The sequence below is a fragment of the Calypte anna genome, chromosome 17 (genome assembly GCF_003957555.1).
Source record: "Calypte anna isolate BGI_N300 chromosome 17, bCalAnn1_v1.p, whole genome shotgun sequence".
NCBI classification, from domain to species: Eukaryota; Metazoa; Chordata; class Aves; order Apodiformes; family Trochilidae; genus Calypte; species Calypte anna.
Genome location: NC_044262.1, coordinates 324,714 through 341,457, shown reverse-complemented (window position 1 = coordinate 341,457; position 16,744 = coordinate 324,714). Strand labels below are relative to the sequence as shown.

General features: G+C 61.5%; 2 protein-coding genes across 2 annotated transcripts in view; both read right to left on the bottom strand.

The window, feature by feature from the left end:
- Positions 1-803: 803 nt before the first annotated feature.
- AKNA (AT-hook transcription factor) lies at positions 804-13,240 on the bottom strand. The gene is made up of 22 exons (XM_030461174.1): positions 13,151-13,240; positions 9,189-9,456; positions 8,123-9,078; positions 7,550-7,624; positions 7,143-7,293; positions 6,831-6,988; positions 6,682-6,741; positions 6,466-6,566; positions 6,231-6,351; positions 6,029-6,141; positions 5,767-5,940; positions 5,401-5,596; positions 5,196-5,302; positions 4,751-4,998; positions 4,374-4,635; positions 3,874-4,023; positions 3,511-3,614; positions 3,244-3,348; positions 3,066-3,167; positions 2,376-2,501; positions 1,726-1,894; positions 804-1,481 (listed from the first exon to the last, which is right to left on the bottom strand). Exons 2-22 carry the CDS (start codon positions 9,349-9,351, stop codon positions 1,331-1,333), a joined length of 3,792 nt encoding a protein of 1,263 aa, XP_030317034.1. The 5' UTR covers positions 9,352-9,456; positions 13,151-13,240; the 3' UTR covers positions 804-1,330.
- A 1,048-nt stretch (positions 13,241-14,288) lies between these two features.
- WHRN (whirlin) overlaps positions 14,289-16,744 on the bottom strand; it is a 35,417-nt gene continuing 32,961 nt past the window's right edge. The window contains 3 exon segments of the mRNA XM_030461264.1: positions 14,289-14,471; positions 15,067-15,189; positions 15,723-15,901. Of these exon segments, the coding sequence (XP_030317124.1) occupies positions 14,289-14,471; positions 15,067-15,189; positions 15,723-15,901 (485 nt within the window).

Genomic DNA, 16,744 nt, shown 5'->3' with positions numbered 1-16,744 from the left:
TCATCCAACTGAGTTTATTTCCTTCAAAAATAGGTGATATCTGAGTACAAAAACCCCACCCCAAAGGCTCTGCTGGTCCCTAGGAAACAGGAGATGAAGGGAAAATATAACACAAACCAATCATCTTTGCTCCTGGCTGTTCTGCAGCCAGAAACACAAAAATCCTCTAAAATCCTTCCCTCCTAAGCCTCTCCCTGCTCCCCCCCCAAGGGGCAGAGCTTTGGGGGCAGCCCCCTCCTCGGCCCCCCCACCCCAGGCTGGGGGCAGGACCCAGGCTCAGTGGCTTTTTAGGAGGTTCTAGACCTGAGTAACTCTCCAGAGGGGATTTCAGTGATCCTCCCCTCCTAAGTGTGGGGTAAATATAAAAAAAAAAAATAAACAAAAATAAATAAAATTGACAGGGGCACTTCAGGCAAGTCCTACACATCAACCCAGCTGGGGCAGAGCATGCTGAGGGGTTGCTTTTTTCTTCTGCCTGGATGATAACCTAGGTGGCCACATCCAGGGGTGGCCCCAAAAAAAGCCCCAAAGCCTTAAATGCCCTAAATGCTGGAAATTCTATCTATATTTAAAAAATTATAAGCAAAGCAGAGCTATGTACCTGTACAGATACACAGATGTGTGTATCATCCGTTAGCCCTACAAGGGACTCAGCTGCTTGTCAGATACCTTGGCAAAAAAATAAATTCACATAAAACCACCAAAAAGGAAAAAAAAAAAAAAAGAAAAAAAAAAAAAAAAAAAAAAGAAAGAAAAATAACATAATCTTTCCCAGATTAATTCAAGTCCAAGGGCAGAGCAGAGGGTGGAGGGGGGGCATCCAGCCCCTGGAGGGTGCCTAAAATTTGGGAAAAAACACGCACACAGGCACAGAGGTAAATACCAATGGGTGCTGCTGTAGGAAGTGCTCAGCTTGGGGCAGCATCTGCCTTGGATACCCTTTTGGTCCTGGGGGGATGGTGCCATTCCCCCCAAGGTTCTGCAGGGCCTGGAAGACCTCTGCCAATGTTCCTACAGCTTGGATGGTCTTAAAAAAACGGATGGACCAATGGACAAGGAATGCAGGAGGTCCAGGGGAGCTGGAGCAGAACCCCCAAGAGATGCCTCCAGCCTTGGTTGCTGGGGTCTGGCAGGGAACAGGGATGGTGCTGGAGAGCCCACCCCCCTCCCAGAGGGCAGGGGCAGCTCAGGAGGTCCGGTTGCCCTCAGAAGAGGCAGGAGCTCCTCAGGTCCCGTGCTCGGCTCAGCTGGCTGGTCAGGGTCCTGCTCATGCGGGTGGTGGTGGTCTTCATGCTCTGGGCAACCTCCACTGCCCGGCTCAGTGTCCAGTTCAGCTCCTCCAGCTCCTCCAGGGACAGGCAGCCATGGGGGGCAGTGGTGGGGGGCTGGGGGGCTGCTCTGCCTGCCGTTGCCCCACGGGGGGCTGGGAGGGGACCCCGGCCATGGCTGGGGCTGAGGTAGGTACCACTGGGGAGCAATAGCTGGGAAGAAGAAGGGGACATGGGTTCAGCTCTGTGTCCCCACCCCCCACCATCTCACCCATCTCCAGCCCCCAGCACCCATCTCCCTATGCCCCCCCACCATACAAACCCTTCCCCCCAAAAAAGGAGTCAGGCGGTGTGACCCTGCTCCCAGCAAGTTGTCCCTGGGGTGGGTGATTCACCCTCCTCCCCTGGAGATGCTGACACCCCCCCCAAGCCCCCTCCCACCGTAGAGCATCCTTACAGCAGGGAGGGTGCATAAGGCACGAGGGGGATGGGTGCCAGGCAGGGGCTGGTGGCAGGGGGGGCAGAGGGGCTGCCTGCCAGGTACCAAATTCCAGGATTCTGCAGCTTCTCAGTGTGGGGTCCAACGCGGGAGCCTGGGGGGGACGTGTCACCAGAGCCACGTTCTGCTGGAGGGAGGAAGGTGGGGAGGAGGTGTTAGGTGTTGAAGCAGCTTTTGGGTGTGGTGCTTCAGGACAGGGTGTGGTGGCTATGGGAGCTGTGTTATGATTGGGCTTGGTGATCTTCAAGGTCTTTTCCAACCTTAATGGTTCTGTGATTCCATGTCCCTAGTTGGGGCGGGGGGGAGGGGCAGCTGTCCCTATGGGGATGAGCTGTCTGTCCCCTGGGGGTTTTAGATGTCCCCAGGAGTGTTTGGTCTTCCCAGGGGTGTCAGATGTCCCCTGGGGGCTGCAGCAAGCAGCAGCCCCAGGTAAGCCCCCACCCCAATCCTGAGTGGGAACACAAAGTGAGTGGTGGCACCCCTGGCTGGCACTTCTGTCCCCAAGCAGTGTGCCAGCGCTCTGCAAGGGGTCTGAGGTCTCCCCCTTGTTCCCCCCACCCCCAGGGACAATCTGTTCCAAGCACATGCCACTCTCCATCATCACCCACCGTGCCTGGCTTTGTCCCTGACACCAGGTGTGGGGGCACCCATGGGTGCTCTGCAGGTGGGACACTGTGTCCTCCTCGGGGTGCTGTGCTGGGGCTGCCTGGCTGCATCATCCACCCAGGAGCTGGCTGTGGAGAGATGAGAGAGAGTGTCTGGAACAACCCCCCCAAGGCAGAGCAAGGGATTGGGGGTTGGAAAGAGCAGAGGGTTGGGGGAGCAGGGAGGGGACACAATGTTCCCTGTAGGGGCAAAAGAGGGGGGCTGCAGAAGGGGGGGTGCCAAAGGGGACGCTGAAAAGGAGGGAATGAAAAGGGGTAAAAAGGGTGTAAAAAGGGGAAGGAGCTGAAAAAGTGGAGTTGGCAAAAAAGGGGTGTCTGCAAAAGGGGGTGTCTGCAAAGAGAGGGTTCTGCAAAAGGGAGGGCTGAAAAGAGGGGTCTGTAAAGGGGGACTCTGCAAAAAGGGCGGGGGGTTGTGTCTGCAAAGAGGGTCTCTTCCCAACAGCGGGGGGTCTGCAAAGCACTCTGCATGCATCCTGCTCAGCTCGAGGCATCTCCCCCCCTGCAGCCAGCGGGGAGGGCAGTCCCAGGTTCACATCTCCCCCTTCCCCAAACCTCTGTAGTTTATGAACTTAAGTCATTAGCAGCTTCGTTAGCGAGATATAGGGACAGCCAGCAGGGGCTGGGGACACTCACCTGCCGGGGTCCCTCTCCTGTGGCACCGGGCGCACCCCGGGGGTCCCGGCTCTTCTTGGGGTGCCAGGGTGACACGTGGCATCCCCGCCTGGTACCATGTCCCTGCCAAAACCCAGTGTGAGGGTGGTTCGGGATCCCCACAACATAACCCCCAGCACCCACCGCCGCTGGCACCCACCTGTGTATTGTCCCCGAAATGTCACCGCCCCCGAGGGGCTCCGAGGACTCTTCCGAGGGGAAGGGTCGGTCCTGGGCCCGCTGGGCGAGGGGTTTGACTCGGAGGCTGTGGAGAAGGAGAGGGAAGCAGGGGAGGGATGTGGGGGGGTCCGAGCCCTGCATCTGGCACTGGGCTGAGCCATCCTGGGCGCCACCAGGTCCCCAAAGTCCTGTTTGGCACCCAGGGAGGAGAGTGTCTCTGTCCCCATCCCACCGGGGTGCCACTTACTGAGGTCCAGCTCCCGTCTGTCCCGCGGCAGTGATGCTGACCTCCCCCTCCTCACGGCTGTCACCTTGGGGACTCCCCTGCCCCTCACAGGGGAGATGGGCTCCCTGCAGAGGGGACAGAGCCACCGTCACCACCTAGACCCCTCACTGTGCGTCCCCCCCCCCAGGTGACAGCAGAAAATAAGCAGGATTTTGGGAGGGATGTGTCCCTGGGGTGCTGGTCCCCCCCAAGCCCAACCTATGCCCAGTTACAGCAGAACTGGGACAGGCTGGGGGTGTCCCCACACCCCTGGGACACTGCGCTGTCCCCAACCAGAGGTGGCTGCTGCCATCCACCCCCTCCCAGATCCCTCTTGCCACCTACCCTGAGGGTGCTGTGTCCTTGGGGGATGATGGCCCACTGGCCACCAGCTGTCCCCTGGCTGGGGGAACTTTCCCCTTGGGGTGTCCCAGGCTCTCCTCCAGCCTCCGCCGCAGCCTCCACACCTCGTCCTGCAGTGCCCGGATGGCCCGGCTGCCATGGGACAGACACTGGGCTGAGGGGACACCAAGGGTCCCAAGGGGGCTGGCTGCCCCTGGGACCCCCGACCCTGCGCCTGCCCCCACCCCCCAGACACTATCTGGGAGCCATCGGGCTGTGCTGGTCCCCAAAACCATGCCTGAGGCTTGGCTGGGCTGGGATCCAGGCTCAGCCAGCCCATATGTGTCACGAGTTTGGAGGACTCAGCTCCATCTGGGTCCTGGATCTCTCATAAGGGAAAATTCAGGGCTGCCCAGCAGAAGATGCTTTGGGGACACTGCTTGTGGGGTCCCTGAGTCACCAATGGGGGTTCATCCCGGGGTGGGGGGTAGGTAGACACTCACTCACGCTCCATCCGGTAGCCCAGGAGGTCACAGTGATCCGGGTAGAGGGGTGGTGGGCTGGGGGACAGTGGGGTGGGGGACGGTGTCTTGGGGGGCAGTGGGGGGCTGGCTGGGCCCCTGGCCGTGGTGGGGGGGTGACCCCCAGTGCTGGCACAACTCCTGCCTTCCACCTCCGAGTCGGTGCACGGTGGGGAGGAGGGAGGGCACGGTGAGCCCGGGTTGGTGGTGTGGGAGGTGGAGGTGTCCCCCCCCGAGGAGAGACCTGGGAGAGCAGAGTCAGCAAGTGGGAGGCACCCCCAGGCCAGCACCCTGCCAGGGGGTGCTGGGGGAACACCACAAACCAGAGCCAGGACCTCCCCAAAACGCTGCCTACTCACCCCCATCCTGGTGAGGTCCTGGGTGGGGTCCTGCCTTGCTGCCCCTACTCTTGGCCCAGCGGGGTGGTGGGCTGCTCTGCCAGGGGGGGCAGGGGGGCGGGTGGGGGGTCCCCATGCCCTCCTGCCCACCTGCTGGGTAGATGCCCACCAGAGCCATCTTGGAGGAAAGCGGGGTCACCTCTCTCTTCCGTGGAGGGGGACAGAGGGTGGAGAGGATGGGGACAGGGGGTCCCAGCGAGCCGGGGGTCCTGGGGACAGGATGGGTCATGGGGGCAGCCCCCACAGAGTGTCCCCCAGCCATGGGCCACCCTGCACATCTCCAACCCCCCTCCCTGCACCCCCTTGTCCTCACTGCCACTCCCCTCTTACCCCTGGTCCCCAAATTCCCCCCTAGACAAAGCCATCAGTCCCTGTCCCTGTATTTCCCAGGGACCCTGAGTCCTACCCAGTGCCGGAAGGCCGGTGCTCGGGGGTGTGCACGGGGGGTGACACCCTGCTGGCCTCTGAGCCCACGAAGCCACTGTCTGTCTCTGGTGACACGATGCGCTGCTCCTGCAGAGGCATCAGGGGTCAGTGCTGAGCACCCCCAGAAACCCCCTGCAGGGTCTGGGGTGGTGGCAGATGGGGACCCATGGTCCCAGGGGACTCACCTTGTGGGGAGGGTGCTGAGGGGCAGTGCTGCTTCGGTGGGACAGAGGCACCCGTGGTGGCTCGGGGGGCCCCAGGAGGGGCTTGGCTGTGGGTGGTGGCTCCTCAGTGGTGGCAGGGGACATGTGGCCCTGTGTCCCCCCTGGCCATAGGAGCTTCCTGGGGGGCAGTGGTGCAGTTCTTCTCTCTGGAGGGTGCCTGTGGGGAGAGGGCAAAGAATGAGCAATGGGGCAGAGCCCCCACAAGGGTGGGTAACTGCCCCCCAGCTCTCCTGTGGAGGCTGAAGCCTATCCCCACCAAACTGAGTCCTAACCGCAAACCTCCCCCTAGCCCTACCTGGGGGGCTCTTGTGCTCCCATGATACTTACAAGGGGGAGGTCTCAAGGTCAACCCCCTCCTCTAGTGACCGTGTCCTGCAGGGGACCATGCAGGGGTCACCATCCCCTGCTGTAAGTCCATCCACCTCCTCCTGGGTCCCACTCTCTGCCAGGCTCAGCTGCTCCAGGCTCAGCGACTCAGGCAAGGACTTGAAGTGCTTGTACCTGTTGGGGTGACCCGCAGAAAGGGTTGTTGGGTATGGGGAGGGGTCCCTGCCCATGTCCCCCACAAACACACCACAAAGGCACTCACTGTGCCAGCAGGTCACTGAAATCCTCCTCCACTCGGAGCTGCTTCTGCCAGAGGCGCCGGGGCACACCCCCTGTCACCTCATCACTGTCACCTGCTGTCCCCTGCGGGGGCATCTGCAGGACACAACAAAAAGAGGGTCAGAGGAACACGACCCCCACCCACCCCAACCCCATCCACCCTCCTGCAGCCTCCCCCAGCTCACCTCGGGGGAGCAGGGCCGGGCTGGGGGCTGGGGGGGGGGCTGCTGCCTGGCCCCGGGTTCCAACCGCTCCTTCAGCTCCTCCAGGCGCAACCCCAGGTGGAAAATCTCCCCTTCCACCGCGCTGCAAGGCAGTGACCATCAGAGCCGGGAAACGGTGGGGTTCTGGGGTGGTGGGGAAGGGAAGGGGTGTGTGTGTGTGTTCGGCGGGTGGGGTGAGGGTGGGTCCAGCACTTACCGGTCGGGATCAAAGTCCCCCGAGCCCCCCGGGAGCTGGTGCCTGGCTTGCAGGTATGCCCGCTCCAGTGCATCCTGCACATCCTTCAGCTTCCTGAACCTCTGCGGCACAATCAGGTGACATCCCAGCTTGAGAGCATGGCACCGGGTCCCCACCACCCCCCAGCACCCCTCACCACCCCACCTTGTGTCCCCCCCGCGCCTGTGGCTGACATACCTGGAGCAGTTCCTGGGGTGCGGGGCTCCCCGCCTGCATCCAGCTTTCAAAGGACTCCACCTGCTCAGGGGGTGAGGGAGGGGAAAGGGTTGAGCCCAGACCCCACCCCCCTGCAGCCCCCAACCACTCCCAAACCCCCCGGAGCTTGCCTGTGCCTGCAGCTTGTGGGTCTGTCCCGCCAGTGTCCCTGTCAGCAGGGTCCCTGGGCAGCAGGAGAACCCTGGGCAGGTGGGGCAGCCCTCCAAGGGTTGGGGGGGGAAAGAAGGTTGGGGTGAACCCTCCCGGGCTGGTGGTCCTGGTGATGGAGCTGCAAGAAAACACAAGGTCAAAGTGATGCTTGGGACCAGACCCCCACCTCTGCAAGCACCCCCCAGCATGAGGCAGCTGTGGGTAGGGGATCTGGGCTAAACAACACCCCAAAGCAGAGGACGGGGGTGATAAATGGGATGGGTTGAACTCACCTCCACTGGAGGGGTCTGGGGGGTCTGAGGCCATGCTGAAAGCTGCCATGCTGGCCCGTGGGATGCTGAGGGCCACCACTTGGCTGCTGGTGGCCACTATGCTAGTGGCCAGGCTGTGGCTGGGCCGTGGTGGGTCAGTGTACAGGCTCACCTGGGGGTGGGAAGAGGAGCTTTGGGCACCCATCCTGTACCCATCCCAAAGATGGGGGTGAAGGCAGGGAGCACGGTCCAGGTAGGAGGGAACAGCCAGACACCTGCCCTGCCTCAGTTTACCCACCTGTGCGGTGGTGCAGGCAGAGGCAGTGGGGGTGACACACGGAGAAGGGAAGGAAAACACTCTGGGGGGGTGGAGGGCAGGGGAGTGGGGACCCCCCCATCCCACCATCATCCCACCCCCCAGCACCCACCCTGGCCCCCAGGCGCAGTTGGTCAATGGTGTTCTCGGCCTCGGCGTACTTTGTCAGCAGCTTGTGGTAGTCATCCTAGGGGGGGGACAGGCAGAGGGAGATGGCATCCAGCATGGGGAGGGGGGACTCAGAGAGTGCCCGAGGGGTGGGAGGCAAAGGGGGGGGCAGAGAGAGAGGGAGGCAACTCTGTACAGAGGGCTGTGGGGCTGAGTGGGGCTCCCATGAGACACCCCCAATGTCCCCCCATGCACCTGGGCCATCTGGTGCAGATGTCACTGTCATTTCTGTGTGGGGGAGAGTCCCCCTCACCTCCCAGGGGACAGGAGGGCATTCCAGGGGACACCCCAGGTGGGACATGAGTGTCCCTGGAGGGTCCTTCCCTCCTCACTGGCCCCATACACGATCAGGAAGGGGTGACCAGCACCAACCCCTCCACGGGTAACACAGGGCCAGCTCATGGGGCCAGTGACACCTCCAGATCACCTGCACCCTCTGCTGTGTCTCCTCACCCCCCGACCCTGGAAACCCTCCCAGTAAGATCTCTCTGGCTGAACTGGGGGAACTGGGAGTTACCTGGAGCTGCTGCACCAACTGGGTGGCTTGTTGGGGGGACCTGAACTCCTGAGGCAGCCCGGTGGTGGTGGTGGTGGTGGTCTGGGAAGGGACCCCCTCCCCACTGCTCAGCAGCACCTCCCGGACGATTTCTGCCGGGGACTTGAACCCCAGGGGGGCAGTGGGGGCCCTGGGGTGGGCGGGCAGGGCTCGGCTCCGGGGCGGTCGGTAGCTCTGGTCGATCTTCACCCGTGCCCCCACCTTCGAGAGGTCGGGCAGGGGGTGATTGAGGCGCCCTCGGCCGTACTGGGTGCCCTCGGATGTCCCGGTACCACCCGGTCCTGAGGGATCCGGCCCCTCCTTGTCACCCATCTGCCGCCGTTGAGGGCGCAGGGACGGGGACTGCCGGCCGGGCTTGGGGGGCCGCACCCTGGGGACTGCTTTCTTGGGCACCTGGGAACCATTTTGTAGCTGGGGTGCAGGAGGGGTCCCAGTGCCCCACAGCTCCCCCGAGAGGGAAAAACCAGGGGCTGGGGGGACTGGCTCGGTGCTGGTGGCATCGTGGAGACGTGGTAGGAGTGGACTTGGGGTAGCTGGACTTGGGGTCCAGCCCTGCCCATGCCCCCCATTGGTGTCCCCCCAGCCCCGATGCTGGCGGGATGGGGTGGCAGGGCCAGGGCTGGTGTCGGACAGCCCTGAGGTGTCACCAGCGTCTGTGCTGCAGCCGCGGGGCTGGCAGAGAACCCGATCATCCCGCAACACCCTGGGGCTGCCGCTGGACCCCGAGCCCCACTGACCCTCGTAGGAGAGCTCAGGGTAGGGGTCCCCATCGCTCTCTGCCCCCCAGGGACCCTCGTCCCCCCCAGAGCTGCCCTCCTCCTCTTCCTCCTCCAGGTCTCGTCGTGGGTGCCAGCACCCCTCCTTTGCTGGGGTCCCCTCCTCTGCTGGGGACCCCTCCTCCGGTCCCTCACCACCACCTGCAAAACACCAGCACCGGGGAGCTGCCACCAGCCCCCTGACCCCCATCCCAGCAGCTCCTGGGACACCCTCACAAGGGTCTTCGGGCAGCAAGGAGGGGACCACTCACCCCACGGTGGTCTCCGGGTGCTCTCCCCCAGCCCGATGACTCCATCCTCGTCCATCCGACTTTTGAAGTCGTCGTCTTCCTCCTCCTCCTCCTCCTCCTCCTCTCCCTCCCAGCGCCTCAGCTGTGTTTGTGTCCATCGCAGCCATGGTGCCGGGCTGGCCATGGCCCGCGGGCGCGGCGTCACCGTCACTTGTGTCGCTTCATGTCCTGGAGGCGGCGGCAGGCTGGGGACATCCTTGTCACCAATGTAGGTCACATCATCCACGCCCTGGCGTGAGCCGAAAGAGAGGGAGAGATGCTCAATGGGCTCGGATCGAGATGTGTGTCCTCCCCTCCCCCACGACTGTCCCCCAGACCCTTGGGACAACAGCAGGCCCCCCTTCCTAATGGGGGTGGCACTCTCGGGCCAGTCCCCCCCTTCTCCCACCCCACATACCACCATAAAGCTGGAGCTGCCACTTCTCCCACAGAAGCAGCCCCCCCAGGGCCAACCCAAAAAGACTTCTTCCCCTGGGGTGGGCACTGGGGGGGTACCCAGCCCCTGCTGGCAACCTCTGGATGTCACCCTAGTCGGGTAGCCACCGCCTGGGGACTGTCAGAGGTGGCATGAGGGTGCAGGATGGTGCTGGGGGAGGCAGGAGCACACCAAGGCTCCCCCAGCTCTGGGGGGCTGACAGTGAGAGGGATCACAGCAGAGACCTGACACACTCACTGCATCAATGACCTCACAGCAGGAGCTGGCCCTGGCAAGGCAACTCAAAAGACACCGGGTGACAAAATCCCAGTCATGGGGTGGGGAGCAAGAAAGACCACAGGATTTTCCCAGGAAAATCTCCTCGGTTGGATTTGAATCTGTCCTACAACACAATTATGGCCACTGGATGCTGGAGGTGGCCCACGTGGCTGGTACCAGCATCACTGGTGGCCACTCCACAGCATTTCCTCCCCAAGACTGGAACACAAGGGATGCACTCACCCTTCACCAGCATCCTGGGGACATCTCCATCACCATTACCCCAGGGAGGGTCCTCAAGGCAGCATGCACCCCAAAACCTTCCTGTGCCTACCAGGTAGTTGGCCTTTTGCAGAAGTAGGAAATGATGGTGCTTCCTGCTATGCAACCACAAACTTTTTAACCCCATCAGGCCCTGCGCAGCAGGTCGGGGGGGAAACGATGATAGACCCTCCTTCTGCACCACTTTTCATCCAAACTTTTCCTTTTTGTTCCAATTTGGAGCAAAATGCCCAAGCATGATGGGGAGGAGGGGATCCCTGGGACCATCAGCAGCAGCAGCCTCCGAAAGACATCAGGATGAGGGGCTTCCAGGAGGACAAGCAGCCCCAATATTCAGCCATGAAGCCCCAGAATTCCACCGGGTGGAAACCCCCTTGGAAATTTGGGATATCCTGCCCATATCCTCCCCAAGAAACTCCTCATAGCCCCAGGGATGTTGTGACCGTAACCAGGCAGCCTAGCAGGTCCTGGTGTATTTGTAGGCGGGCAATTACTCCAGCTTGTTACTGTGTAATTAATGGTTGTGTGAGCTCCTGGCTGTTACTTGAAACCCAGGCATGGTCCTCAGGGGTGGTGGCATTTAGCTGAAGGGGTGCTGAGGTGACTTTAGGGGTGCTGCTGGCATGGAGGTGGTGGTGATGAGCAGTAGGAGGCTGAGACCGCCCAACTCATTGCACATGTGAGGCAGAGAAACATCAGCACAGCCGAGGCAGGGACCCCGTCCCTGCTCCTGGGTTTATCGATGGTGACAGCGGAGGCGACATCGCAGCCCTCGCCCCGGGGCTCGCTCGGTGACATGGAGGAAAGGGGGCGGGACGGGGACAGGGCTGCTGTCACTCTGCCTTCACTGCTTCATCAACCCTGGGCAGAGTAGCGGTTTGGTGGGGGTTTTAACCCTCCACAACCATCCCTTCCAGGGGAAAGGGGCCAGCTGGGACTTAGGGGGGACTTTAACTCCCTCGTCCCAGGCAGAGAATTGGTATTTCCCTAAACCACCAGCTCCAAACCCAAACTCAGCTCCCAATGGTGCCATGCACCTACATCTCACAGGGATTTGCACCCCAGCACCCTAAGAGGGCAAGTGGGCAGTGCCAGCAGATGGAGGGACCTCCAACTGCTGGTTTTTTTGCCTAAAAAACAAATCTCTGAATGCACAGAGCTCTTTAGGGTGTTGCCTGTGCACGCACTGCACTTGAAAAGCACATTTGTTCTGCTTGAGTGTCTAAAAAGAGGTTAGAAGCAAGCAGGGGTTGGTGACTGGCAAGCTTCAGGGGAGGGGTGGGAGGGTGGAAAGGGGTGGATTTTGGAAGCCTCCCCCTGCTCCCCTTCTCCTTTTTTACATCCACAGCATCACCTTTTTTTTGGGGGGGGGAGGGAAGGGGCAGGAGGGGGTTGATGGAGGACAGAAAAACTGCCTCGGGCTAGAAACTTGGCAAGGGGCGTCTGCGTTCCAGGAGGGAGGGAGGAATTCCTGGGTTTGAAACCTTTTTTTTTTTAAGCCCACAAAGTGCCGTTTTCTAAGCATGAAAGAAGGCAGAGAAGCGGAAATGCTGCTCTCTCAGTTTGCGCTGTTTTCCATTAAAACAACGGAGGGAAAACCTCCCAGCCTGACAATCCCTCCTCCGTCCTCTGCAAGCACCCACGCCCCTTACTGCCCCAGAGCTCTAAAGCCCCCGTGTCCCCCCAGTTCCTTTGCCTGGAGGGGCCACCTCCCCCCGGAGCTGCACCAACCCCCAGCCTCTCCATCACTTGCCGCAAAACGAAGCCCCGTGGTGGGACAGGGAGCAGCTTCCCTGCCTCCTTCCCGCCACACAAACCCTCCTGTCCCCATCGCAGGGCCCTGTCCTCTTTGGGGACAGTGTTGTCACCAAGGCCTGTGGAGGAAAGCTGCAAGTGACCCCCCAGTAGACCTGCGGGAGCTACCGACGGCTGTCATGCCCGCCCAGGGTGGCCTTAATCCCTGTCTGGAGAGAGCTGTCACCGCGACACAGAGAGCCCTTATTAGCAGAGGACACGGGGAGGCGGGAGGGCAGCAGCCGAACAACCGGATCATGCGGTGGGGTTAACCAGCACTGGGCTGGAGCTGCCTGGAAACAGCGCATGGACTCTGCAGGAAGGATTTAAAACATCCCTTGAGAAGCGACGGGGCAAAGGGGGACCCGGCTGGCACCCACCGGCCTTAGGGAACCGAAAGCAGCGCTCACAGCTGCCCTTGGCGTGAAACAAGGAACCGACGCTGACGGCATCTCCGGCAACTTCCCCCCTGGCAGCGACTCGGCCTCCTGCACCCCCAAAACCTGCACCCCATCACCACCCCCGCCCAAGCCCCGGCCTTGTTGCCTTCGAGCCGCCCCTACACCGCCCCGGCCTGATGAAACCCTCCTGCAATCCTCCGGCTGCCAGGCCGGAATATGAAGTTGTGACAAGTTTCCTCGGTGTCGGGAAAGGTTCTGATGGCGCGGGGTGGCTTCGGGGGGTGACATGGGGTGGCATAAAGTGGCAGGGGGTGCTTTGGAGTGGCCTGGAGTGGTGTGAGCAGGACACGGGCAGGGGAGAAGCAGTGCAGCAGCATGTCCCACACCCTCTGCGTGCATTTCCTCGGCCGCGGGGATCCCGGCAGGGCTGGGATGTCCCCTCCACCCGCGGTCCCCAGACACCCCCGAGTCACCTCCTGCCAGGGCAAGGAGCAGCGGAGCCGCGCTCCCGGAAACAGCCCCCGGGATGGGACCAGCCCTGCGGACTGTGCATCCAACTGTGCATCCAGCTGTGCCCTGGGGCCCTCCCCTTCCTTCCAGCTGCAGCTCGCAGCCTCTTCCCCGGCCCTAGCCCCTCGCGGGGGCACACTTGGGGGGTGGTCCCGCACATCTGACCCTGGGGCACGGCTGGAGGGGCAGCCCCCTTTCCGCGCATGCAACAGCTGTCCCGCCAGCGCCCCGCAGTTTCTCACCTGCAGGGAGGGCTCGGCCGGACCCTCCTCGCCCGGCGCTGGGCGGCTCCGGTCCGGCCCCAGCCCCGAACTCGGCCCCGAACCCGCAGCTGCCGCCTCCTCCCGCCCGGCCCCGCCGGACAATAGCGCGGCCCGAGGGGGCGGGGGGCGTGGCCACTACCCTCATTAGCATATCCCCCCGCCGCCCGCCAATCCGCGCTCGCCGCCCGTCGGGGAACGGGAGATCGCTAGCATAAACCCCGCCCATATTTTTTAATTTGCATAGCGCGCTGCGGGCGGCCAATCAGAGCCGCGGAGGAGGGTGCTCATTGTCATAATTTATGCAGCAGCGGCACTCCCCGTGGGGCGCCCCCGGAGAGGGATCGGGATGGGATGGGAAGGGGCATCCCCTCTGGAGAAAGACGGGGATGGGTTAGGGGATGCCACGGGGATGCCACGTCCCCCGGCACTGCTCTAAATGGGGATGGGAGGGGGCAGCTCCCCCCTCACCGTCCCCAACAGTGCTGGGTTGCCCCACAAGCATCCTTGCCCCCACCTCCCAACCCACCCCAGTCCTGAGGAACACCCCCCCCCCCCCCCCAGACTCAGCCTTTTTCTAACCTGATAGATTTATTGAAAAATTAAAAGCACAAGCTCTGTATATATAAATACAACATTGCCAGCAATTTACAAGGCCTCCAGTTGCTCTCTCTGCACCCCCACCCTTGCCACCTGACCAGCACCCAAGTGAGCAGTGACCACCCAAAACACCCTTCCAGCCTGAGCCACGGGCCCACCTTGCTCTGCGTGTGGCACTCAAATGACAGTGGGGACACCCAGACATCTGCCGTCTTCCTGTCCCACTCCCCAGCCTGGCTGAGGTGTCCCCAAAAGGCAGCCCCCCATAAGGGAGAGGGATGAAGATTTTAAGGAACTGATTCCTGCCCATTCTCAGCCTGTCCTACCCAGGCAGCGAGCGTCTGCAGCGGGTTGGGGGACATCTGGGGACCAGATGGATATGCGGGGTGGGACAGGGAGTGAGGACTCTGCGTGGTGGGGGGGGCTGCTTTCACCCCTCGGTGCTGCCTTTCATCTCAGCTGCCCCGTTTGGGTGCTCCCCATCCCAAAGCCACCTTCCCACCATCCCATCTGGCTGTTCCTAAAGGGCAACGTTGAATTCTGTCACCAAGAAATCGATGTAGTCCTTTTCCTTCAGCTTAAAGGCTTCAGCGATGATGCGGGCGGCTTCCCGGTGCTCTTTGCCCCGTAACCCCGTGCCATTCACCTCCAGAATGACGTGGCCCACCTTCAGCTTCCCACAGTTGTGTGCTGAGCCCCCACGCTGTGGGAGAAGAAGTGGGTGAAATGCAGGCGGGTTTGGGAAAATGGGAAATGTTTCAGTTCCATCATGTTCACCCTGACCTGGCATGATGGAACTGAAACATTTCAGAAAAAAAGGGGATGAATTTGGCTTCCCTCACAGCTGTCGGTGCTGGGCCAGTGGGGATGGCCAAGAATAACCAAGGAGCAGACAGCTCCTGGCTGTAAATAACTTGAAATTTTGCCCCAAGTAAAGGGTGCGGGGAGCCAGCTCCGAGGGGCTCAGCTCCCAGGCTATCATCCACCGTTCCTGCACACCAGTCCTCTCGTTGAGTAGAAAAAGGGGGTTTCCAGACATCTTGGAGACACTGGCCAAGCTTTTGGAGCTACCACAGACACACCCCCTCCCCCTCCAACCCTTAAATGTCTGCAGCAAATCCTTGGGTCCCAGGATGTATTTTCTGGGGCATAAATGCAACCCTCAGCAACCCTCCTCACAGCAGAACGATGCCTGAGGAGATGCAGGGAAGGAAAACACATCTCCAAGATCCCCGAGGCTAAAGGGAGAAGAGGGATGAGACATACACTGAGTTCCTCTCGGTCTCAGCCTGCCCTACCTGGATGGTGACGATGCGGGGCAGGGGCTGCCGGGTGTTTGCTCCACCCTCGATGGCGATCCCCAGGGTGGGTGCACTCTTGGACACTCGGATCAGACACGAGGTGGGTTCCAGGAGCCCTGGCTGTGGGGAGAGAAGGCAGAGCTGCCAGGGGAGGGACAGCTAATGGCCAAGAGGACAAGGGGTAATGGTTTTAAAGCGGAAGAGGAAAGACTTAGGTTAGAGATTAGAAGGGAATTCTTTAGTGTAAGGGTGGTGAGACACTGAACTAGTTGTCCAGGGAAGTTGTGGAAGCCCCATCCCTGGAAGTGTTTGAGCTCAAGCTGGATGGGGCTTGGAGCAACCTGGTCTGGTGGGAGGTGTCCCTGCCCATGCAGGGGGGGTGGAACTGGGTGATCGTTACTGTCCCTAACCATTCTATGATGTACCCCGGAGGGAGTGACCCATCCTTACAGTGCCTTTCTAACCTGCTCCTGGCTCCCTTCTCCACAGCTCAGCCCACCCGTGAGCTGCTCCAGCTGCTGGGACAGGAGGATAAATAATCCATCAGAGCACACAAGAGGCATTTGCTGCCAGGTGGTGAGGAGTAGCCCAATCCCTCAGCAGCCCCAGGTGCCCACCTCCCCTCAGCACGCCCCCCAGGGACACAGCCTCACCGGCTTGGAGACCCCTTCTGCCACCCCCTCGCTCCTCGTGGCCTCCTTGAGGCTTCGGCTTTTCCCAGGGCCCGGCTGCCGGCTCTTGTCCTTCCCGCTCATCTCCACCTCCCCGATGTCCACCCCGCTGTCCTCGCTGAGGGTCTGCCCACTGTCCGACAGCTGGGAGAGCGTGGAGGCTGGGGAGAGATGAGGGCTGGTAAGAGGTGGGCAGCACGGCCCTGCGGCCAGCCCAGCACTCACAGGGACTCCGAGCAGGAGGAGGACATCTCAGCAGCTCCCAGGGCTGGGCAGGTTCCCTGGGATTCAAACCTGGACTTAGGGTTCCTAAGTGGAACCCTCCTTGAAGAGCAGAGCTGGGCAACAGGGAGTGACAAGGAACAAGTGGCCTCAAACCCAGGTCCAGGATCCAACCCAGACCTCAAACTGGGCTGAGAGGGGGATGAGGTCAGTGATCCTGCTGGAGGCAGTCTGAGATACCCCAAAGCCACTCCTGGAAGTGATGGAGACAAACCAAGCACAAAGAGGAGCTGCCAGGAAGGAGCTTCCTCCCCTTCCAGGATGAAGGCTTTGGGTGCAGATGGAGACTCTGTCTCTGGAAAGGAGAAATGTTGAGGAACAGCAGAGAGGGCTGAGGTTACCCAAGCTGTGAGGGTGCTGAGCCCCAGGGTGCCCCTAGAAGCTGTGGCTGCCCCATCCCTGGCAGTGGTGAAGGTTGGATGGGGCTTGGAGCACCCTGGGCTGGTGGGAGGAGTCCCTGCCAATGGAAGGGGGTCGGAACCAGATGATCTTGAAGTTCCTTTCAATCCAAACCAGTCTGGGGTTCTATGAGCTAAGGGCTGTGGGAGGATGGTGCCACCGGAGGGCGACAACGTCCCTCACATCGTGTCTCCCGGAGCCTGGTGGCACACAGGGCAGCTCCAGAGGGGCTGATGGGGGCTGGGGTCGTGCGGGTCCCCCCACCCGAGAGCAGAGCCCACCCTCCTGGGGAACCGCAGGGCTGGAGCAGAGCCACCTGCCCA

Coding starts and splice junctions, on each gene's coding strand:
- AKNA (XM_030461174.1), bottom strand. CDS start 9,351: ATGGCCAGCCCGGCACCATGGCTGCGATGGACACAAACACAGCTGAGG. Junction 9,079..9,188: donor CACCCGGAGACCACCGTGGG/GTGAGTGGTCCC, acceptor GGTGTTTTGCAG/GTGGTGGTGAGGGACCGGAG. Junction 3,615..3,873: donor AAGGACACAGCACCCTCAGG/GTAGGTGGCAAG, acceptor TCCCCTCTGCAG/GGAGCCCATCTCCCCTGTGA.